The sequence below is a fragment of the Sus scrofa genome, chromosome 15 (genome assembly GCF_000003025.6).
Source record: "Sus scrofa isolate TJ Tabasco breed Duroc chromosome 15, Sscrofa11.1, whole genome shotgun sequence".
In the NCBI taxonomy this organism is placed as follows: Eukaryota; Metazoa; Chordata; class Mammalia; order Artiodactyla; family Suidae; genus Sus; species Sus scrofa.
The window spans coordinates 48530917-48554660 of NC_010457.5; the positions used below are offsets into that span (position 1 = coordinate 48530917).

A 23744-nucleotide genomic window follows, 5' to 3' on the forward strand; every position below is an offset into this window, starting at 1 on the left:
AAACTTTAAAATATTTTGTTCTAGTTCTGTGAAAAACGTCCTTGGTAATTTGATAGGGAAGTTGCTGCTCTAGAGTATGACTTTTTCTCCCAGGCGTCCAGAAGCTGAAACTCAAGGCATTAAGATTTTCGTTTGTTCTGATATTTCTGTTTTCTTTCTTTCTTTCTTTTTTTTTTTTTTTTTTGTCTTTTTGCCATTTCTTGGGCCGCTCCCGTGGCATATGGAGGTTCCCAGGCTAGGGGTTGAATTGGAGCTGTAGCTGCTGGCCTATGCTGGAGCCACAGCAACGTCAGATCCTAGCCTCGTCCGAAACCTACACCACAGCTCAGGGCAACGCCAGATCCTTAACCCACTGAGCAAGGAAAGGGATCGAACCCGTAACCTCATGGTTCCTAGTCGGATTCATTAACCACTGAGCCACGACCGGAACTCCTTCCGTTTGTTTTCTTGATAAGAGATATTTATTGCTAATATTTCCCTTTGTTTTCTTGACAAGGTCCCATCATTTATTTGGAATCAAGAGAGTATGTCTTTTGTAATGACTGAGATTTTGCAGACCTCAAATTTAGTGTGATGACACCTATCTTTAAAACACTGAACCGGGGCTCACCTATAGGTAGGATACATTTAAGAAGGAAGAGTGTGTGGCCCCTTTAGTTAAGAAGAAATTGAAATGAATTGGTTTTGCATTTGTCCCTCATATGCGAGGGGGATTGATTCCAGGACCTCCCCACCCCTGCCCACTGAGGGATACTAAAATCTGCCAATGCTCAAGTCGTTTATATAAAATGGTTTAGTACCTGCTTTAAACTCCACACATCCTACTACTGTATACTTTAAAGCATCTGTAGATTACTTAGAATACTAAATAAGACGTAAATGCCATAAAATGTAAATAGTTGTAAATATTATATAATCAGTGCATGAATTCAAGTTTTGTTTTTTGGAACTTTCTGGAATTTTTTGCCCCTGAATATTTTTGACCCACGTTTGGTTGAATCTGAGGATGAGGAACCTGTGGATATGGAGGGCCGACTTGTACATACTTACCTGTTAAAGACCTGGGGTCTTAGTTGGGCCTTAGTTAAATGGGAATCAGTTAAGTGCCACAATCATCAAACAGACATGAATCTGAGAGGCAGAATCAGGTGACCATCATGTGGGATTTTCTGCTCTGCGCTCCAGTCTTGTGTAATTTGGGATCCTAGATTAATTTAAAAAGCACCTTTTTAGGAGTTTCTTGGTGGTTCAGCAGGTTAAGGATCTGGTGTTGTCACTGCTGTGGCTTGGGCCACTGCTGTGGCGCAGGTTCTACCCCTGTCCCGGGAACCTCCACGTGCCATGGGCACAGCCAAAAAACCCAAAACACCTTTTTAGGATACTAAGAGCAATAAAAATGGGAGAAATATTGCTGTGGCTGTGGTGTAGGCTGGCAGCTGCAGCTCAGATTCCACCCCTGGCCTGGGAACTTCCATATGCCACAGGGGCAGCCCTAAAAAGCAGGGAGAAAAAGGGGGGGGGCAGATCATCTCTTAAAGACAGATTAGAATAAATATTCATTCAGGTTGGTGCCGGAAGGCCACTGTGTAACTAAATAGCAAGAAACTTAAGACTCCTTAGCCTTCCAGATATGAAGAGAGTGAGTGATGAGGGTCATTAAGTTGCCGAAGGAGATTCAGGTGATTAGAAAGAAGGGCTAGCTAGTTGTTTTTTTCTGGGAGGGTTGGAGGTAGAGAAGTGACAGGTGAGCACAGAGATCTCAAATTCTCAAATTTGAGCCATCAATTTTGTGTGTATACCTGTGGGTTTCCCAAGCACGTTTAAGTTTTTTGTAACAGACTGGAAAATTTGAGCAATGTTGTTACTGGTTAAGCTTTTCTTTTTTGTGGGGGGGGGGATCCCCTTAGAGATGACATTGGGCCTTACTGGAAACCCTCCCACCTCTGACCCGGCACAGTCCCCTCCCACCCAGTATAGGAAACTGGTAGCTCTGTGCCCAGGGCTGGTAATCTGTGGGTTCTGGGATAAATAACCCCAGCGGGCTGCCTACAGCAGGGGAATAAAGTGACTAAGAAGAGGAGGATACTTCAAAGTCACTGTCCCCATAATGCAAATGATGTTCCCGCATTTTTTTCCTGGTCTGATTTGATAATGATTTCATTTGTCAGACATTCAGTTAGCATGGGGAAGGTTCTCACTGCTTTTTTTCCCTCTTGTCTTTAAGGATCATACTTTCAGTTAATATTTTTAAATGCCTACTCTGGGCCCTGGGTATACAGTGTAAACAAGGATGACCAAAACAGATATGACCCCCACTTTCAGGAAGCTCAGAGCCTTGTGGGGGAGATGGAGACAGTAAACAAGTGAACACATAAGTAAGCAATCGCGTGTTGTGATGAGTGGGGTGGAGGAAGAAGACAGGGTATCATAAGAGGAAGGAGCAGGAGGGACACGATTGACAGCAGGAGGTTGCAGATAGCCTCTCTGAGGCAGAGACCTGAAGGTTAAACAGGAATTTTTCTAGTGAAAAAAAAAAAAAAGAGGGCACAGCCTGTGCAAAGGCCCTGAGGCAGCAAGCTGGAGCGCTTGTGTAGACTGAGGCTGGAGAGGAAGGCAGGGTTTCATTTAAGAGCAGTAGATGCCACGGAGTGTTGAAAGCAGAAGGGTGATGTGATCCAGTTTGTGAAAAGTCACTGTGGCTGTTGGGCAGAGACCAGATTTGGGGCAGGCCTAGCCTGGAATCTGCTGGGCAAACTGGGAGGCTGTGGCAGGAATCTAGGCAGCAAGTGGTGCTCGGTGACGGGCGTGGCAATGGCCAAGAGGTGGGCGGATTTCAGAAATATTTCAGAGGTTCGGTTGGGGTTGGCCTGACTGGTGATGGATTGGACGTGGGTGGGGGTGAGTGAGAGGAAGTGATAAGAATGAACAAATAAAATAAGGAGAACTCGCTGTTGAGATTGAACCAGGAAATTGGTGGTTGCTTTCTTTCCCCCCCACAGTCACTGTGATATGAGAGTGAGGTCACCATTACAAAGGCGACACAGGCAGCCATACCTATGAGTCGAGGCTCCTGTTGGAGTGACTGAGTAGGAAACACCCCTGAAACTGGGTGTGTACGTGTGTGTATCTCCAAGTCTTTGCAGTTTTAATACAGGCCTGGTCTTTGCATGGTGGTAGTATAGCTGATGTGACCTCACCAACACAGCTGGTGAGGTCACTGCTACAAGGAAAATAGGACTAAGAAAAAGAGCAGTGACACAGAACATGAGGGAAAATACACCCATGATTGAAAAATGCAGCTCTGGAGGCAAGTATGTCAACGATTTAAATGTTTTTCACATCAGGGAAGGTGAGTATACAAAAGAGGCTTGTGCCTTTTTCATTTTGTTTAAACTTCCTTTTGGTTACAAAGGCTTCTGTTGTATTTCCACAACTGCCGTGAAGGAAGGTTTTTATAAAGAGTATCTCTGTCATTTTAATATTGGTTACTGGCTAAAGAGAGTTACAGTTACATTAAAAACAACACATGCTGGGATTTCTCATTGTGGCGCAGTGGACATGAATCTGACTAGCATCCATGAAGACGTGGGTTCCATCTCTGGCCTTGCTCAGTGGGTTAAGGATCTGGCATTGCTGTGAGCTGTGGTGTAGGTTGCAGATGAGGCTCGAATCCCTGGTGCTGTGGTTGTGGTGTAGGCCAGCAGCTATAGCTCCAATTCAACCCCTGACCTGAGAACCTCCTTATGCTGCTCGTGTGGCCTGGAAAAGACAAAACAAAACAAAACACATGCTGGAGTTCCCGTTGTGGTGTGATGGGATCGGCAGTGTCTCTGGAGTGCTGGGATGCAGGTTCAATCTCTGGCCTGGCACAGTGGATTAAGGATCTGGTGGTGTTGCAGCTGTGGCATAGGTCGCAACTACAGCTAGGATCTGATTATCCTGGACCCAGGAACTCCATGTGCCATGGGGTGGCCAAAAAAGAAAAAAAAAGAAAAAAGCCGTTACACACACACACACACACACACACACACTCACATTGTGGCTCAGTGCGTTAAGAACACACCACACACACACACACACTCTCTCTCTCTCTCTCTCTCTCTCTCTCTCTCTCTCTCTCTCTCTCTCACATTGTGGCTCAGTGCGTTAAGAACCTGATTAGTATCCATGAGGATTCAGGTATGAGCCCTGGCCTTGTTCAGTGGGTTAAGGATCCAGTGGCTTAGGTCACAGATGAGGTTCGGATCCCATGTTGCTGTGTCTGTGGCATAGGCCTGCAGCTGTAGCTTGGATTTGATCCCTAGTCTGGGACCTTCCCATGTGCCGTAGATTTGATTCTAAAAAGATAAACAAATGAGCAACCCCCCAAAAAACAAACACAAACAAAAACCCCAAAACAAAAGCTACACACATGTGCTTATTTCAAATGTCATCAACTCCAACTTGCTGACATACTCTTCCTCCCCCTTGACAATAATCTTATATCCATTAAATGGCTCCGGTTTTAATTGCCATACGTCCGAGAAAATGGTGCTTCTTACCCTCTACTTTGGCAGGGATGCTCACTCTGGCTTAGCTCCGGAGGATGAAGACAGCCTGGCCCAGGTGGAGGAGCGACTGGAGAGCACTTAAGGCCTTGCCTTCATCCCAGAGCGGTGCCCTGGGTGGCCTTTGCTCCTGGGACTGGTGCGGATCTCTAAACCTCAGGGCCTTTGAATCCCAGCAAAATCAACACCCAGGTCCTTGTATCAGCCTTGCAAGAAAACCAGTCTTCTGCCAGCATCAGCTGTCTTAGGAAAAACTTTGTGAGCGGATTCTGCTCCCCTTGGGTGTCCTGGGTCAGATCCACGCTGCAACTGGCTCAGGACACCAGGCTTTCCCCTTGGCCAGGGCCTACTTCTGTCTCATTTGCTCTGTGACCCAGCCCAGGTGCTCTGGGCGAGTGGCTTCGGTCTTTGCCTGTGTGGACGAGGAGAACTGTTTGATCTTACGTTTAGCCCAGCGGATTAAAGACTAGGGGTGCTGTGGTATGAGGTCGAGACCCCGCTTCTTTCTGTTTCCCAGTTCCCTAGTTTTGGGATGTGGCTGACTTGTCAGGGCCTCTGCTTGACCCTGAAGAAGCTGATCCCCTGCAGCTCGGTGGTGCCTTTGGCAAAGGAGTTGCTTTTAGCCACTAATGAGACGAGAAATTCCTTTCCTGCTGGGAGAGGTCTGTAGATAATCTGTTAGAGAAAAATCAAGGGCTTTTTCGTCTCCAGGGCGTCCCCGAGGGACACATTTAGGAATGTGCCCGTGGGGAGAGAAAAGGCAGCTGTAATTAAGTGTCTTTTCCTGAGTGCTGGCCTCTGTGTGGAGCAGAGGGAAGGCATTTACGCATTTATAGGAAATCCCAGCAAAAAACGTTTCTAGAGGTGTGACGGCTACACATTTCACTTTTAAAATACTCTTTTATTAATCTAGGGAGAACAGCTAAGGCTTCCAGAAAGGCCTCTTGTGATTGTAAAGAACGGGGTCCTGTGTGAGGGGCAGCAGCGGCAAGCGGGTCCCCAGCTATTTCTTCAAGGATGTCACCTCCTACAGCCTCAGTCTTGTGGGGCTTTCCTTTTGCACAAATGGGACTTTTCATTGTGCTAATCATTTGTTGCAAGAACAGGATTTTCTTTATTTTATTTGTTTTGGCCACACCTGAGGCATATAGAAGTTCCCTGGCCAGGGATCAAACCCTTGCTACAGTAGTGATGACGCTGGATCCTTAACCTACTGAGCCACCAGGGAACTCCTAGAACAGGATTTTAGAATACTCTCTCTTTTTAATGGTTGCACCTGCAGCACATGGAAGTTCCCAGGCCAGGGATCAAATCTGAGCCTCAAATGCAACCTATGCCACAGCTGTGGCAATACCCAGAACTCGCTGTGCCACAGCGGGAACTCCAAGATTTTTAAATACTCTTGGTATAGAGGTTTTTCCTTCCTCCAACTTGCCTTTTTTTTTTTTTTTTTTTTTTTTTTTGTCTTTTTTGCTATTTCTTGGGCTGTTCCTGTGGCATATAGAGGTTCCCGGGCTAGGGGTCAAATCAGAGCTTTGGCCACTGGCCTATGCCAGAGCCACCGCAACGTGGGATCCAAGCCACATCTGCAATCTACACCACAGCTCATGGCAACGCCAGATCCTCAACCCACTGAGCAAGGCCAGGGACCGAACCTGTAACCTCATGGTTCCTAGTCGGATTCGTTAACCACTGTGCCATGACGGGAACTCCAACTTACCTTGATTTCAGGATGAATCATGGATGCTCTGCTTCCTTGTCAGAAGTTCTCACAGAAAGAAGTGTGAGTCTGTCTGTGGAATGGAGAGGGGGCTGAATGTTCTTTGATGTCATTCTGAAGTTGTTTTATCTTGTCCTGGCCAAGAGGTGATGAACCAAACCATCATGTTTTCTTTTCTCTGTTCTTAACATCTCTTTGCACGAGTGACAAAGTACTCCATGGAGCCTGTTCTTTTTTTTTTTTTTTTTGCTTTTTAGGGCTGCACCCCCGTCATATGGACGTTCCCAGACTAGGGGTCTAATCAGAGCTACAGCTGCCGGCCTACACCACAGCCATAGCAATGTAGAAACTGAGCCACGTCTGCAACCTACACCACAGCTCACAACAACACTGGATTCTTAACCCACTGAGCAAGGCCAGGGATCGAACCCTCATTCTCATGGATCCTAGTCCTTCTGAGCCATGAAGGGAACTCTGTTGGGGCCTGTTTTTTGGCAGATCAGGTGGAGTGCATCAGTGGCATTTATTGTTGGACAAGAGGCCTGATCTGAGGGTAGAAGAGTAACATTCATGGCTTTTTGAGGTATGATCAAGTAACTTGGAGTTCCTGTTGTGGCTTAGTGGGTTAAGAACCCAGCTAGTATCCATGAGGGTGTGAGTTCAATCCCTGGCCTTGCTCAGTGGGTTAAGGATCCAGTGTTGCCAGAAGCTGCTATGTAGGTTGCAGATGCAGCTCGGATTTGGTGTTGCTGTGGCCATGGCTGTGGTGTAGGCCTGCAGCTGCAGCTCTAATTTGACCCCTAGCCTGGAAACTTCCATATGCTGCAGGTGTGACCATAAAAAGAAAAAAAAATTATAATCGTTTTAATTACTTTCTATGGGAATTTCTGTAGGGCAAATAGTGTAGGAAGATCAAAAGCATTTTCAACCAGTTTTTCTGTGATTTCACCTTTCCCATGTTATTTGATAGCTTTTTAGGATTGAACTTGTTGGCTCCGGGTAGCCTTTCAGTGCCGCCAGCATGGCTGTTTTAAGGATTAGGGTAAAAAGGAGCCATTTGCAACCCTCATGCTTTACTAAGATGATGAGCAGAGGGGGAGGGTCCACCTTGGAAGGCAAGGCTGGCCGATGGGTGATTCTGTATTCACAGTTGGATAATGAAGACCAGCCACCTCTGTCAATAATAAAACTTGTTAAACTACTTAGCTTCCATATGGTACATGCTGCAAAGCTTATTTCATAGCTCATAAAATCTCTGTTCCTGTTTGCTGTATGTACATCACTTCTAGGCTACAGGAAAAGAGTCTGGACATTCTGCCCACATGGAAGCAGAACCCATTTTTGATGTCCTCATCTATTAACCACACAGGAGTTTTAGCCTTCTTTTTATTCTCTGGGAAAGACAACAAATGAACTGTTTTTAAAAATTTCTCCATCTAAGAACGATCCAGTGCATCCTCTATCTCAAACATTAAACTCAGGTGCTGTTCTGTTCTTCCTGCTTCTTCCCTCACTTGAGGCCATAATCCCCTGTGTCACTAAGCTTGTTACCATGGGGATGACTCACACTACAAATCATGGTTGAGATTTTGCATGGGAAGGGAAATAGGCAGTCCAGCATTGACCTTGGAGTCCACATCGGACCCATAGACAAGGATCCCTGGAAATTAACCTAACTCGTAAAAACAAGTGACTTGTAGGGCTGGTGGTCTTCCTTTTTCTTGGCATTCCTGGATCCTCCTGTGTCTAAATGGGAGGGTTCGGTCTTAATTCATTTTACCGAGTCCCTAAGTAGGTGGTTTTTAGAGACCCTTGGGATTTAAATTAGCTGAGAACCTTCTTTATGTGTGAGAGTCCTTATTTGTGATGAAATTGTATAGTTTAGCAGGAGTTTCTTTTCATGTCCAATTCTTTGTAGTCAGAAAGAAAAGGCTGTAGTTGTTTCAAGGTAACAAACACTTTGTGAACCAGGTCTGTCCCATCCCACTGGTGGGCACGCTTTTCAGGGCAGAGTCTGGCCTCTTCATTTTGTGTTTCCTGTGTGTGCCATGCACAGACATTTGAACCCAGTCTTTGAAGCCATCATTTCTGTGTGTCTTGAATCTCTGAAGCCATCATTTCTGTCTGTGTATTGAATCTCTGAAGCCATCATTTCTCTGTCTGCGTCTACCGTCTGGAATGTTTTAAAGGAAAAACATGTTTGCTTCAGCTGCGGACCTACCAGTCTGTCCTTGGCCAGTGTAATCCCGCCTGTTTGTAGGGATGCTCTGAAACCTTTCATTTCCCAGGAGCAGGAATCACGCTGCTACCCCCCCCCCCGCCCCCCACATTCCGATGGAAGGCACCCAGGATCGGCTTACCTTGCATTAAGAAACACCGTTCTGAGGCAAACCAACCCTGAGAACTGGGCATGGCTGGGTGGTTTTAGCTGTTTTCAAAACTAGTGTTTAAAAGCCCAAGAGGTTTGACAGAGTGGATCCAGGCACTAGTTCCCCAGCCGGGCCACTTGGAACGCAGCTCCTGTGTCCTGCAGCCTGCACATTTTCCCTCCTTTACCCACTTCTTTCTTTTTTACATTTCATTGCTACTTAAAAAAAAACAAAAAACACATGACCCTGAGGTGAAGGGGCCACTCTCTTTTTTTTTTTGGACACACCTGCAGCATGAGGAAGTTCCCAGGCCAGGGATTGAAGCTGAGCCACAGCAGTAACAACACTGGATCTTTAACCTACTAGGGCACCAGGGAACTGCCCCTTGTTCTCTTCTTTTCATTTTTATTTTTTTCATTAAGAACTTTTTTTTTTCTTTTTAAGGTTGCATCTGCAGCATATGGAAGTTCCCAGGTTAGGGGTCAAATAAGAGCTTCAGCTGAGTCCTACACCACAGCAACACCAGATCCTTGCCATATCTGAGACCTGTGCCACAGCTTGTGACAATGCCAGATCCTTAACCCACTGAGTAAGGCCAGGGATTGAACCCTCATCCTCACAGAGACAATGTTCGGACCCTTAACCCACTGAGCCACAGTGGGAACTGCCCCCTTGCTGCTCTCAATAAGACGTCTTTTTGAACTTGTTGAAGACTTAAATGAATTTTTCTGTATTTTTAGCTGTTGCCTTATCTTGTGTTTGACCAAGAAAACAAAAACCCCAAAACCTCCCAAATAGTAGGATGGCTTGTGTGGATAATCTGTATTCTTGCTTATATGTATATTCCCAAGACCTGCCCTTGACTGAGGGGCATGGAGGGGCGTGAAGATGGATGTGTTCATTCTGTACTATTTTGTATGATTTGAATTTTTATCCTATGCCTAATATTACTTTATTTATTTATTTTTTTGTCTGCGCCTGCAGCATGTGGAAGTTCCCAAGCTAGGGATGAATCTGAGTCATAGCAGTGCCCTGAACTGCCGCAGTGACAATGCCAGATCCTTAACCTACTGTGCCACAGAAGAACTCTGTTATTACTTTATTTATTTAGTTACTTATTTTAGTCTTTTTCCTTTTCTAGGGCTGCTCCCATGGTATATGGAGGTTCCCAGGCTAGAGGTCAAATCAGAGCTGTAGCTGCCCCGGCCTACACCACAGCCACAGCCACGCTGGATCTGAGCCACGTCTGTGACTTACACCATAGCTCATGGCAATGCCGGATCCTTAACCCGCTGAGCGAGACCAGGGATTGAACCCGCAACCTTATGGTTCCTAGTTGAATTCATTAACCACTGAGCCACGACGGGAACTCCCAGTTATTACTTTAAAATACAGTTTGTATACAGTTTCCTGTCACTTTCAGTGTATTCAGGAGTCCTTTTAATTTTGGAAGGACAGGTTTAGTTATGGGTAAAAATGATTACTTGTTTGTAGAAGGGATCATTTATTTATTTATTTTGACAGGTTGCAGGGTTTTTTTTTTTTTTTTTTTTTTTTTTAGAATATTGGCATAAAAATAGACTTGCTACATTGGGATTATGGCTTTCTCTTTGTACTCTGCCCTTTGTTCTAGGAAAACCCAACCCTGATTTCTAAGATAATTTCTGAGCTTTCTGGGCCTACATGAAGGGCAGTGATGGGGCACACCCACTCTGCCATCATTTGCTGTGTGGCCCTGCTGAGACCTGATTATGAACTACTTCCGGGAGGTGCTGAATTTCAGTGCACTGAAAATCAAACAGACAGAAACACTTAAAAATTGAGCCAATGCTCAAATGTTGAAACCCACAAATATGTCTGGTTTGGAATTTCTTAGGGTGAGACTTGTATGGATCATGGCTTTCATGAGTTATCAAATTATGCTTGTGTCAAAGATCTCTTGCTAAAGCTGTTTGAATTTAATGATCAGGATAATGTTGCTAGAACTCCTGTCTTCCTTTCCAGCTTTACTCCATCCAGCACGGCTTACCTGCCTGTGATTTCAGTCTGCTTTTTACATCCTTAAACAGCCTCGTGGGAGTTGCTGTTGTGGCTCAACAGTAAGGAACCCAACTAGTATCCATGAGGACTCTGGTTTGATCCCTGGCCTCACTCAGTGGGTTAAGGATCTGGTGTTGCCTCGAGCTGCGTTGTGGGTTGCAAACACAGCTTGGATCTTGCACTGCTGTGGCGGTGGTGAAGGCTGGCAGCTGCAGCTTTGATTCTACCCCTAGCTTGGGAACTTCCGTATGCTGCGGGTGCGGCCCTAAAAAGACAACAAACAACAACAACAAAAACAGTCCCGTTTTGTTGGCTACCTGATCTTTGGCATTAGTTTGCTTGTGAAAATAAGTGACTGGAACAGTTGAAGGGCTATTCCCACCTCCTAGTGACCTCAGGAGTTTCCAAAACAAATCCCACTCTGGTGCCCAGGGACTGTGCCTATGCATCAGGTGATAATGGGCCTCCCCGGGAGAATCCTAGAGCTGGTTGCAGCAAAGTAAACAGACTTTGGTGTTGATACTGTGGGGAAGGCGACACCCCATCCCAGGAACTGGCAAGTGGTATTCAGACATCTTTACAGGTCCCCTGGGAGGGTGAACAGAGAGGAAGAGCTGGGAGAAGCCCTGACTGACTCCCCACCCCTGGGTGGGAAGGTGAGGCTCTCTGCTTGTGGCTGTTGTGGTCATCTGAGCCCCCCCACATTCAGCTTTCAGCAACTTCCCCTTTTCAGGTGCTTACCACTGGCATTTACAAACGCTAACCAGCCCTCATCACCAAGGCTACCAGTTAGCACATGACTGTTAGAAAAGAAAGATACAAATAATCCTCTCAACGTCTAAGTGACAAGTATGCAAATTTCCATGCCAGGCCCTGGAAAATGTATCGGAAAGCCACCAGGCTTGGATGGCTGAGGCTTGGGGTCTCCCCCGTCCCCCAGCTGAGGACTGTAGTTTTAAAAGCCATGAAAGATTTCTCCTAAAAGTCCAAAATCGTAGCTCACCTCATTTTCTCAGATCTGGGCTGTATTTTGTTAATCCAATTTAAGTCCTTCTGGGTGGTTTTGTGTTTGGGACTGTCTGTGTAGCCTTCTGACCTATAACTAATGCTAGCCAGCTCTGAGGGTGCTCCCCCTTCTCTTTCATTTAAATTTGAACCTCAAGCTTTCCTCGAAAAGAATTAAAATTTCAGCCTTCTTTTCTGTGTGTTGTGAAAGACGGCCCATGAAGCCAGAACCTTGGTGTAAGAAAAGGGAGCTTTGGAGTTCCCGCCGTGGCGCAGTGGTTAATGAATCCGACTAGGAACCATGAGGTTGCAGGTTTGATCCCTGGCCTCGCTCAGTGGGTTAATGATCCGGCGTTGCCGTGAGCTGTGGTGTAGGTTGCAGATGCGGCTCGGATCCAGCATTGCTGTGGCTCTGGCATAGGCCGGTGGCTACAGCTCCGATTTGACCCCTAGCCTGGGAACCTCCATATGCCGCGGGAGCAGCCCAAGAAATAGCAAAAAGACAAAAAAAAAAAAAAAAAAAAAAAGAAAAAAGAAAAAAGAAAAGGGAGCTTTGGAGAAATGGCGGAGCTGGTTCAGGAATCCTGGTGGTGCCCCCTTAACAGGTGCAAGACCTTGTACCTCTCACCTAACCTGTGAGCCTCAGTTTCCTTAGCTGTAAAGTGGGTATAAGAGCCGTTTCATGACATGCTTTGAGACTTGAATGAAGAAGGATGTTTCTGAGTGTGTTTCTGCTTCCCTCTGCCTCTGTAAGTGTGTAGGATGAGCTAAGATAGGGGGACGCCGTCTGCCCTGTGAGCAAGACGGGCTGAAGGTGAAAGAGGAAACTGTGCTCATTTGGGCAAAACCATCATTTCCTTAAAGTCCACAGCCCTCAGCTCTTAAATAGGTCACCGAAAAGTACATTGAAATGTGGGTTTTCGGGGTGAGGGTGACCCTGGAGGTGGCTATGGAGAGACCGTATGCTTGGACTTGTTTGTTCTGTGGGGGTCAAGCTGCTCACAGGGGTCATATCCTTGCAGTTCAGCCACTGGAAGGTGCCCAGGGGAGGGTTCCTGTCTTTGACTTTTGTTTTTCAATGACTGTATCATGAAGTAGCTGCAGATCTGCAAATGACCAAGTGAAACGTTTGAATGATGCTTGAAGTATTCCTTTTTTTGATTAAGCTGGGGGTGAATGCCTCCTCCTTTCAGTTCCTCATTTTTTCTTAAACTACCTATAACAAAACTACCTATAACAAAATTGACCACTTTAAGCATTTTTAATGTGCAGTTCTGTGGCACTATGTACTTTCACACTGTTGTGCATCATGCATCTCCACAATTTTATTTTATTTTATTTTATTTTATTTTTTTTTGTCTTTTTGTCTTTTTGTCTTTTGTTGTTGTTGTTGCTATTTCTTGGGCCGCTTCCGCGGCATATGGAGGTTCCCAGGCTAGGGGTTGAATCGGAGCTGTAGCCACCGGCCTACGCCAAAGCCACAGCAACGCGGGATCCGAGCCGCGTCTGCAACCTACACCACAGCTCACGGCAACGCCGGATCATTAACCCACTGAGCAAGGGCAGGGACCGAACCCGCAACCTCATGGTTCCTAGTCGGATTCGTTAACCACTGCGCCACGACGGGAACTCCCCATCTCCACAATTTTATTTTCCCAACTGACACTGTACATGCATTAAACACTAACTCCCAGAGTTTCCTCTGTGGCTCAGTGGAAGAACCTGACTAGTATCCACGAAGATGCCAGTTTGATCCCTGCCCTTGCTCAGTGGGTTAGGATCCAGTATTGCTATGAGCTGGGGTGTAGGTCGCAGACACGGCTCAGATCTGGCGTTGCTATGGCTGTGGTGTAGGCCGGCAGCTGTAGCTCCAATTCAACCCCTAGCCTGGGAACTTCCACATGCCACAGTGTGACCATAAAAAAAAGAAAGAAAAAAAAATAATAAAATAAATAAATACTAACTCCCGGTTCACCCCACCTCGAAGCTCCAGGTAATCACCCTTCTTTTCTGACTCTGAACTTGACTTCTCCAGGCACCTTACATCAGGGGAATCATACAATATTTGTCACTTGGGGACTGGCTCATTTTGCTTTTCCTTTTCTCTTTAATATATATTTTGGACTCAGTCTTATCTTTATCATTACTCTCCAGCAGAGACTGTTTTACAGACTCTTGCTTTTCTCTGAGATTCTCTTGTAAATTTGCACTCTACCTTATATGTATGTTCTTTGCATTTTTAACCCCATTGAAGAAAAAAAAGCAGTCACAGGAGGTGATTTGATGGAAGGTTCATTTTCGTTTTAGACATATTTCTTTACAAATCAAGATTTTAGGTGGCTATATGCTAAGTCCAGAATCAGATCCTGTCTTTGCCTGGTGGGCGTCTTCTCAGAGTTCAGCCCTCCTCTCCCATCCCACCCTCCACTCCCCCAAGAAGAGAGCATAGGATGCATTTGTGCGCAGGCTGGTAGGAGCAGAGAGGAGAGGCCAGTTAATGGGAACTGAGAACATCGTTTTAGGCTCTTCAATTCAAAAGCAACCTCACAGCCTTTCTCCTCGTAGGTGGTATACCCTGAAATCCAAACCGGGAAAGAAGGATAAAGAGCGAGGAGAAATTGAGGTTGACATCCAGTTTATGAGAAACAACATGACCGCTAGCATGTTTGACCTTTCCATGAAAGACAAGACTCGGAATCCATTTGGGAAACTGAAGGACAAGATCAAGGGGAAGAACAAGGACAGCGTGTCAGATACTGCCTCAGCCATCGTCCCCAGCGTGACACCCTCAGCCGACAGCGACGATGAGTCGCCTTCGAAAGACAAGAAGAAGAAGTCAAAGATCAAGACCTTGTTCTCCAAGTCCAACCTGCAGAGAACGCCGCTTTCCCAGTCCATGTCTGTCCTGCCGACCTCAAAGGCAGACAAGGTGCTGCTTCGTCCCGGAGACTTTCAGTCACGGTGGGAGGACGAGGATGAGGACGAGTCCTCCTCTGCTTCGGATGGTGAGTTTCCTCCTCCGTCTTAACTTGGCCTCTCTCTCTCAGCTTAGTCTCCTTAGCTTTGGGACAGACACACAAACAAATCTTAAGGGAAAGATTTTAATTCAGCTCCTCAGTTATTAAAATGCTGGTGATGCTGGTGGTGGTGCTAGGGATGGTGCAGTGATGATGGTGCTGATAGTGGCAATGGGGATGGTGGTAAGTGGTGGTGGTACTTTTATTGGTGGTGCTGCTGATAGTGATGGTAACGTTGCTGCTGCTGATGGTGATGCTGGTGGTGGTAGTGGTTTTCCTGGAGGTGCTGCTGCTACTGGTTATCTTGGTTAAGAAGTCTATTAAGGTCAAAACAATGGAACCTTATAGTAATTCTGATATTTCATTAATTCATCAGGTATTTGTATTGAGCTCCTAATGAAATACATTACATACATTCCTAAGGAAGCTGAGGAATCCAGTTCCCTTAACTCTGAATTAGCTATGTATTTTGAACTTCAGTTTCAATGATCAAATCCCTGCTATGGGCCAGATTCTGCACCTCCACCAAGCATGCTGCCCTCTTCCTCCGTCCTAAGCAAGATTTCTCAACCTTAGCACCATTGACGGTTTGGGTGGATAATTCTTTGTCTTGGGGACCTACCTCTCTGCTGTGGGATCTTTAGCAGCAAGCATCCTGGCCACCACCAGTAGCAATCCCCAACCCCAGCTGTGACAAATGAAAATATACTGAGATGTGGACAGAAGCCCCGCCCCTGTTGGTTGCAAACCTTTCCCTTAACTTTTCACTCCCTTTATTCTTTTTTTTTTTTTTTTTTTGCATTTTAGGGCTCCACCTCTGCATGTGGAAGTTCCCAGGCTAGGGATCAAATCAGAGCTGCAACTGCCAGCCTATACCACTGCCACAGCCACGTGGGATCCAAGCCGCATCTGTGCCCAACACCACAGCTTGTGGCAACACTGGATCCTTAACCACTGATCGAGCCCAGGATCAAACCCACGTGCTCATGGACACTACTCGGGGTTGTAACCCACTGAGCCACAATGGGAACTCCAAACTCATTCCCCTTGTTCTTGGTCTTCTCCCCACAGTCTCATCTCACAAAAGAACTGCCAGTGGGGATCCTAAGCAGCTGAACCCGATCAACTTCACCCTCCCCAAGAAGGATGGACTCTCTTTCCTGGGAGGTCTCCGGTCTAAGAATGATGTCCTTTCCCGCTCCAACGTCTGCATCAACGGGAACCACGTCTACGTGGAGCAGCCTGAAGCCAAGAGCGAGACCAAGGACAGCTCCCCGTCCTCCTCTCCATCCCCCCAGGGCTTAAGGAAGAAGCACCTGTTCTCATCTACAGAAAACCTGGCCACTCAGCCTTGGAAGGAGCCTGGGGAGGGAGTTGCCATGCTTTCTGAGTCTTCCACAAAGGCCTCTCTCAAGTCCATGTCTCTGCCATCCTACCGGCCGGTGGTCAGTGGGGACCTTCGGGAGAACACATCTCTGGCGACCCTGGAGGCTGCAAAAGAAACCAAAGAGAACAAGAAACAGGAGAACAAGAAGTCCTCTCTGCTGTCCCTGGTGACGGGGAAGAAGGACACGGCCAAGGGCAGTGAAGGCGAGAGCCCTCCTGCCGCCCCTGGGAAGGAGAGGGAAGGTTTGGCCTCAGGAGTCAAAGCCAGGGAGGACCAGCCAGGGCCTGTGGACAACCTTGTGAAGGAGTCAGAGAAGGAGCCAGCTGTCATTTCTGGGCGAGGGAGATCCTGGAACCCCTTTGAGGATGTGCATATCCTAGAACCGGAAGCTGACCCCGAGCCCAAGGCTGCACCTGCACCACCTGTGGCCTCTCCGAGGGCTCCCCAGACCAGAGCTGTGAAACCCCGGTGAGTCTCAGCCTCTCTGGGGGCCTAGCAGCCAGGCCCACGTTAGAGCAAAGGACCTTGCTTGGTGGTCCATGGTGGTCTGTGTAGAAGCCTGGTCTACTGGTTTACTCATCTAAGTTGTTCCTAGCCCATCCCTACTGCCAGTCTGTCCCACACTCACAAGCTGCAGGGAAGGGTCCCAGTCCAGAGTCACTGCCAGCAGGCGTGGCCTGTCCCTCATTTGGCATTTCCCCTGTAAGTGTCTTTGCCGCAGCATTTTCTCCGCAAACATTTTTGCTTCTGATGAAAGTGTCTAGAAGTGGTCTGTCCATCTCAGTAAGATAATCAGACCAAAGTGGAATGAATGCCCTGGTTTTGTCGCAGTCTGGGAAGACCAGGCCTCGGGGGTGGTATGTGCAGAACCTGGGTTAGTTATTCAGTTCTTATCGCATGTTCCCTTTGAGGCAGATGTCATCTCCCCTCCTTGCACTTCGGCGTGGGTTTGCTGGCATGTGAGACCCTGGGTCCACTCTTGAGTGTGCCTGTGAGGGTTCTCTGTGTATTTACTCTGCGCCTTGTCGCAAGAGCTGCGGGGGTTCTGCTTCTCAACATGACTCACATTCAGTCACCCTATTCTTGTGGTCTGGGTGGGAGAGATTTTTTTTTGAGATTCTGCCTCCTTTGATTACACACACACACACACACACACACACAAACACACACACCCTGTTCCTCTTCCAAATATGCCTGTTGCCTTGTAGTGCGCCTTTTATGACTTTGCACTTTTTAAATGCTTTTTATTTGTCACCAAAAGAGGCTGCAGACTGTTGCTTTACCTGGATCTTTGTTTCTGTTGCAACAGACCTTTCTGTGGCAGATGTGCTTGGTGATAAAAATGTGCCTTTAGTGGGTTAAAGTATCAGTGTTCCTTCTTTCACTTCTCAAGGTACTGCCCCCGCAATGAATAAAAATTCTCGCCCTTTGAAAGACTATTTTTACATGCCTTTTGCCTCTCATGTTGCATCTGCAACTGACCTGCAGGTTTTATTTTGTCCTTTTTGCAGACCGGAAGTGTCTCCAGAGGCTCAGCCCACACCCCGGCCCTCTTCTTTCCCTGACCCTTCTCTCTCTTCCTCGGCTGTCTCTTCCAGTTCTGGTCAGACACTCGACCCTTCTAAACTGGAACACGATTCAGAGACACAGTCCTCTGAATCTCTTTCTGTCTCCTCCACTTTCTCCTCTCCCTTAGTGACCCCCATTTCCACATCCACTCCGATTGACAGCTGGCCCTCTGCTGCCACGAGCCAGGCCAGTTCTGAAGAGTCGCCTTCACTCCTTAAACCAGCGCTGCAAAAAGAGAGCTTAACACAAGTTCCAAATACTGTTTCTTGGGCCGTGGGCTCACTTTCCAAGCAGCCGCCCATCCCAGTAGGTGAAGGGACACAAGATTCTCCAGGGAGGAGGACTGGCACCAACGACCCAGCCCAGTTGCCCCTGATGAAGCCTGAAGTAGGACTAGAAGAAGAGCGTCTGAGGTCCCCCCCAGAGAACAAGAAGGCAGTCCTTCCCCATTGGAAGAGGACCGAGAAGTACCAGCTGCCCTTCCGCGCAGAAGAGGCGGGATTGAAAGCCCAGCCGGGAAGCCCCTGGTCAGGGAAGATGCAGACTCTGTGGTTCAGCCAAGGTCTCCTGGGGGGGACACGGCTGGGGATGTAGGGATGATTCCTGTGGTCAGAGAAGCGGTGTCCCCCCTTCACATGGGGGTGTTTGTTCCCCTACCTGACTCCGCAATGCAGAGACAGAAGGAGATGGGGCTGGATGTCCCTGAGGCTGGAAAGAAAATCAAGAAGCGGGTGTCATTTTCCAAGCAGCTCTTTACAGAAGAGGCAGTGGAGGAGGCACCAGCTCTGGTCCCCAGGGACAGAGGTGACCCCTATGAGCGATGCAAGAAGGGGCTGCCCCTGGAGATGCCTGGCACATGGGTGATTCCCAGGAGGGGGAGGCTGTGGCTGAAGCTCTGCTGACCTCCTTGTGGCTCGATCTCCCCTTCCGTCCCACCATGGGGGTTCCTCAGAGGGTTCCCAGCAGGCCACCAGCTCAGGGAGAGACATTCCACTCTCCAGGATGGAGGGAGATGATAGCCGGATGCCTGGAAATCAGAGCAAAGCCACTGACCACGAGGGTCTGTTGTCTGATCCCCTGCGAGGCTTCCAGTCTGCCTGTGGGGTGAAGTCCCCGCTGTGGCCCAGCTGGACTTGACACTGCCTTCTATCCCCGAAGTCGCATCAGATGACGAGAGAGTAGACCAGCCTGAAGACGACAGGGGGGTGGCCAGGGGAGGGGGCACCTCTTCCCCAAGCACGTCACCTGCCCATCCTGGCTGGTCAGCAGAGAGCCTGCAAGACCCTGGGCCAGAAGCATCTGGAGCATCCGCCCTGGCTTCTTCAGAGCAGACGGCAGCCTTGGCAGATCAGAAACTGCATCCGGGTGAGAGCCCAGGTGTGGATGAGCAGCCGCTGGGCCCTGGTCAAGGCATGGAGGCAAAGCCAGTGGAAAGTGGGAGGCCAGCTCAGCCTCCTGTTGCTGCCCTGTCTTCCCCCATGTCCAGCCCGTCTTTTTCTGAGCCCTTTCCTGCCACACACTCTGCTCCTAGCTCTCCACACTCCGACACCCCTCACACCAGTACAGCAGAATCTCAAAAAAAAGCAACCACAGAGGGCTCCGTGGGTAAGGTGGAAAATTCTGGCAAGAGGAAGCCGCTCCTTCAGGCCTGGGTCTCACCCTCAGAAACACAGCCAGTCTCGGCTCAGCCCAGCGTTGGAACTGGGCCAGCCAAGAACAGGTGAGAGTCGGGGCAGGGCTGTCTTCCTGAATGTCAGCCAGGCCCTTCTGGCTTCTTGTGCACAGGCTTGTGGCTTTCTCACTGCACAGCTCTTCCGCTGGTACAGCCCCCTGTTCTGGCAGGGCCTGTTTTGGAAGGGGCTGACCCTGGATGGGGCCATTGTAGGACACTCCAGCGTTTGTAGCAAGAACTTTGTAGCAAGAACCTAGTAGCAGCCGTCCTCAAACGTAGATTAGGAAGCGGCTGCAGAGTCTGATTTGGTGCACCCGTTGCAGACGAGCACCATGACCAGTATTCGATTTAATAGTCTAAGAGACCGGGAGTTCCTGTCGTGGCACAATGGTTAACGAATCTGACTAGGAACCATGAGGTTGCGGGTTCGGTCCCTGGCCTTGCTCAGTGGGTTAAGGATCCGGCGTTGCCGTGAGCTGTGGTCGCAGACGCGGCTTGGACCCCACGTTGCTGTGGCTCTGGCGTAGGCCAGTGGCTACAGCTCCAATTAGACCCCTAGCCTGGGAACCTCCATATGCTGTGGGAGTGGCCCAAGAAATGGCAAAAAGACAGGAAAAAAAAAAAATAGTCTAAGAGACCAAGTAAGATTGGGCCCTAGAAGCTAGCGGTAGTGAGCACCTACTCTGAGCACCGCCCGCTGGTAAGGTGACATGTTTGTTCCAAGCTCTTTCTTTACAGTTGGGGAGCAGAAGGTCCTGTGGGTGCTCCCACAGTGGAGTCCTAGGCTGTAGTTGCCTCTAAGAATAAGAGACGGTCTTTAATGTTCTCCTCGCATTGCTAATGAGACCAAGGGTCTTGTGACAACATCAGAACACCTGGCCATAAACAGTGCCTTGTTGGCTTGCATGTGGCCGCCTGACACTGACCGCTTTCATTTCCGAAGGCGCGTGGGCACGTATGGGACTGGAGAGGTGAGCACGGCCTGTCACCTCGCTCTCCCATCGCCTCTCTCGCTGGCTGCCATTTCTGAGTTAGGCTGCCTGTCACAGAGACATCTAAGGATCCTTTCCCCCTTCTCTTTAGACTTCAGCCTGTGAAGCCGATGAATACGACAGCCACCAAGGTTGTCAACTCCAGTCTGGGAACTGCCACCATCATCAGTGAGAACTCCATCAATGAGGCCATGATGAAGGTAGGCGTGTTAGGTGGGGACCCCTTCACATACATCCCCTAGGTAGCAGGTAGCACCTGGCGTGACCTATCCACGTGCCTCTGTCTTTGGATGATCGTCAGAAGCTCTTACACTTTCTTTGGATACTTGCTTTTCCCTTTGAAGTTGTTTATTTGGCTGTTGTTGAATTTTTTTGTGTTGCAAGCAACATGACTGACACCAAGACTTCTTTCCAAAGAGAAGAAAATGTCACTCACCCTCCAGCCCACGCAAATCAGATGTTTTCATTTTCCTGTGTGTCCTTTCCTATCTTTTGGCAAGAATGTAAAGTTCTTATGTAGTTGTAATCACTGCATAGATGCGCTTTTTTTGTAACTTTGTTCTGAAATGATCTCAAAGTTAAAAAAAAGCTGCAAGACTAGCACAAAGAACTTCTGTATACCTTTCATCCCAGTTCACCAGTTGTTGACATTTCACCAGGTTTGCTTTATCATTCTCACCCTTGTCCTCTCCGTTCTCTTTGTATTTATAGATGTTTTTTCTCTGAATTATCTGAACATTGCATACATCATGCTTCTTTTACCCCTAAATACTGAAGTATATAATTCTGAAGAATAAGGACATTTATCAAAATCAAGAATTTTAACACTGATGTAATGCTGCTTTCTCATCTGTAGTCCATATTTCAGCTTCATCCATTGTCCCAATAGTGTTCTTATTTGTTTATTTCCCAGTCCAGGGTCACTCAGTGTGTTGACCTGTCTCTGAGTCTCCCTTATTCTAGAATAGTTCCTGGGCCTTTTTTTGTCTTTCAAGACATCATTCAGTGGTTTGGTAGAATTTTCCTTGATTTGGATTTGTTTGCTGTCTCCTTGTGGTTTGGTTGAGGCTGTGTGTTCTCAGTAGGAATTAACTACAGAGTAATGTACCCTTCCCTGTGCATTGTGGAAAGGCGAATGACACCAGCCTGTCTCCTTGATGGGTATTAACTCTGGTGACTTAGGGGACTTAGTTTGGGAGGCGTCCATCGGGCTTTCTGGTGCCAAGTTGCTGTTTTCTCTCTTAACAATTAATAAGAAATGTGTGGGAGAGTTCCTGTTGTGGCTCAGCAGAAATGAATCTGACTAGGAACCCTGAGGTTGCGGGTTCAATCCCTGGCCTCGCTCAGGGGGTTAAGGATCCAGCATTGCCGTGAGCTGTAGTGTAGATCACAGACATGGCTCAGATCCATCGTTGCTGTGGCTGTGGTGTAGGGCGGCAGCTGTAGCTCTGATTGGACCCCTAGCCTGGGAACCTCCATATGCCACAAGTGCGGCCCTAAAAAGCAAATAAATAAATAAATAAGGAATGTGTGGGGAATTAATTTCAGACCATATAAACATCCTGTTCCTCATTGACCTTCTGTTCATAGGCCTTGGTGTCCACTGATGAAGGTGGTTGCAAAATTATGATTTTTCCAGTCCCATCACCTGCATGGAAACACTCTGAAATTCTTTTTTTAAAAGTTTTTTTTTTTTTTAATTTTTTGGCCACCATGTGGCATATGAATTTCCTGGGCCAGGGATCAAATCTGAGCCACAGTGGCAACGCCAGATCCTTGACCCACTGTGTGGAGCTGAGGATCGAACATGCATCCCTGTGCTCCTAAGACACCACTGATCCCATTGTTCCATAGCAGAAACTCCTACTTAACTATTGTTTGAAATGGTTATGCCAGTCTTTACTTACCCATTCTCCGGATTTTGGATATTTAGCTTGTTTTCTGTTTTTAAGGATGAGGAACACTATAGTCAACAGTTGCTTATGGAGACTTTTTCCCTTCTTGTAGACTATTTCCTTAAGCTGAATTTCCAGGAAGAGTATTGCTCAATGAAAGGATCTCTTCTCTCTAAAAAGCTGGAGTTGGGAGTTCCCTGGTTGTCCAGTGGTTAGGACTTGGTGCTTTCACTGCTGGGGTTCGGGTTCAATCCCTAGTCATCAAGCCACTGCACATTGCAGCCAAGGGGGGAAAAACTATTAAAAAATAAATTAAAAGCTTGAGTGGTTCACACTAAAAAACACAACTGCTGCCTACAAAACCAAAACCAACCCCCTAGATGATCTCTGCTGTACAGGATCTTCATCCTGCCCTTTCTGGTTCTAAGATCTGAGGGCTGTAGAGTTCTGCCTTGTTGCAGACCTCTGGCCTTTGACTCATTATTCCATGGATGGAGGAGAATGATTTACTGAGTGACCAGTGACCTGAGTGAGCAGAGATGTGTTGCATTTCAAACATGTGGCTAGGAATTTCCTAACTGACTGCAGTGGGCAGACATAAACTTTATTTCTTTTTCAGTACAGGCATCTAAAAGTTTCATTCTGAAGTTCATCCCTGGTGACCTAGTGGGTTAAGGACCTGGCACTGTCACTGCTGTGACTCGATCCCTGGCCTGGAAACTTCTTCATGTGGGTGTAGCCCCACCCCCCACCAAAAAAAGTTTCATTCAGTCATAGATTTTCTGGTCCCATGGACTCCAGCATGTCAAATAATTTTTGTGGTGTTTTTTTTTGTTTGTTTGTTTGTTTGTTTTTGTCTTTCTGCCTTTTCTAGGGCCGCACTTGCGGCATATGGAGGTTTCCAGGCTAGGGGTCGAATCGGAGCTGTAGGCGCCAGCCTATGCCAGAGCCACAGCAAAGTTTTTGTGTTTTTAAAATAAAATTTTTGCTCACATCTCCTTCACGCCGCAAGCACTGGGTGGTTAATGCCTCCGGCGCCAGGAACTGGGTTGAAGGTTTATTGAAAGCCTGGGGATCTGTGTTTTGGGTAGAGAGACTGAGTAGTAATAATGAATTGTTGCTGATAACAAGTTAGCATCTCCTGCTGCCTTGCCTGCTCTTCCCTTGTACATGCTGACAGAGCATCATTCTCAAAATTACAAGCTGTTGCCAAAACCATGTACCGCCTATGTTTTAGTCCAAGTTAAAGATGGACCGTAACCTCACTGGCTCAGCTTGGTTGGCTTTGGGCTTATACAGACAGGCAGCACCTATCTTCCTGGAGTTAATGAGATTTACCAGGAAATTGGGCAAAAGAATAGCATGAAAGCGATGATAACAAAACTGGAGTCATGGAGCGGCCTCTTGTCCCCTCTGCCTTTTACTGTGGAATGCAGCCTGGCTCCAAAGAGAAACACACACCCAGCTCTCAGGAAGTGAGCGAGACCCCCATTCCCATTCTGTTTACTCTGCAAAGCTCATTGAATCAGGC

At 47.5% G+C, this 23744-nt stretch overlaps 1 protein-coding gene across 3 annotated transcripts in view; it reads left to right on the forward strand.

The window, feature by feature from the left end:
- Positions 1 to 23744, forward strand: part of RAB11FIP1 (RAB11 family interacting protein 1) — a 34030-nt gene that overhangs the window by 3538 nt on the left and 6748 nt on the right. The window contains exons 1-5 of one of the 3 annotated variants that reach the window (XR_002339443.1): positions 342 to 3349; positions 14247 to 14686; positions 15770 to 16553; positions 17597 to 19374; positions 20410 to 20518. Coding sequence is in view for 1 of the 3 variants with exons in the window: in XM_021076260.1 (XP_020931919.1) it covers positions 14247 to 14686; positions 15770 to 16553; positions 20410 to 20518 (1333 nt within the window). In the remaining 2 variants the exon portion in view is untranslated. Of the gene's footprint in view, positions 1 to 341; positions 3350 to 14246; positions 14687 to 15769; positions 16554 to 17596; positions 19375 to 20409; positions 20519 to 23744 lie in introns of those variants that run through there. The other 2 variants (XR_002339442.1, XM_021076260.1) reach the window with 2 other exon arrangements.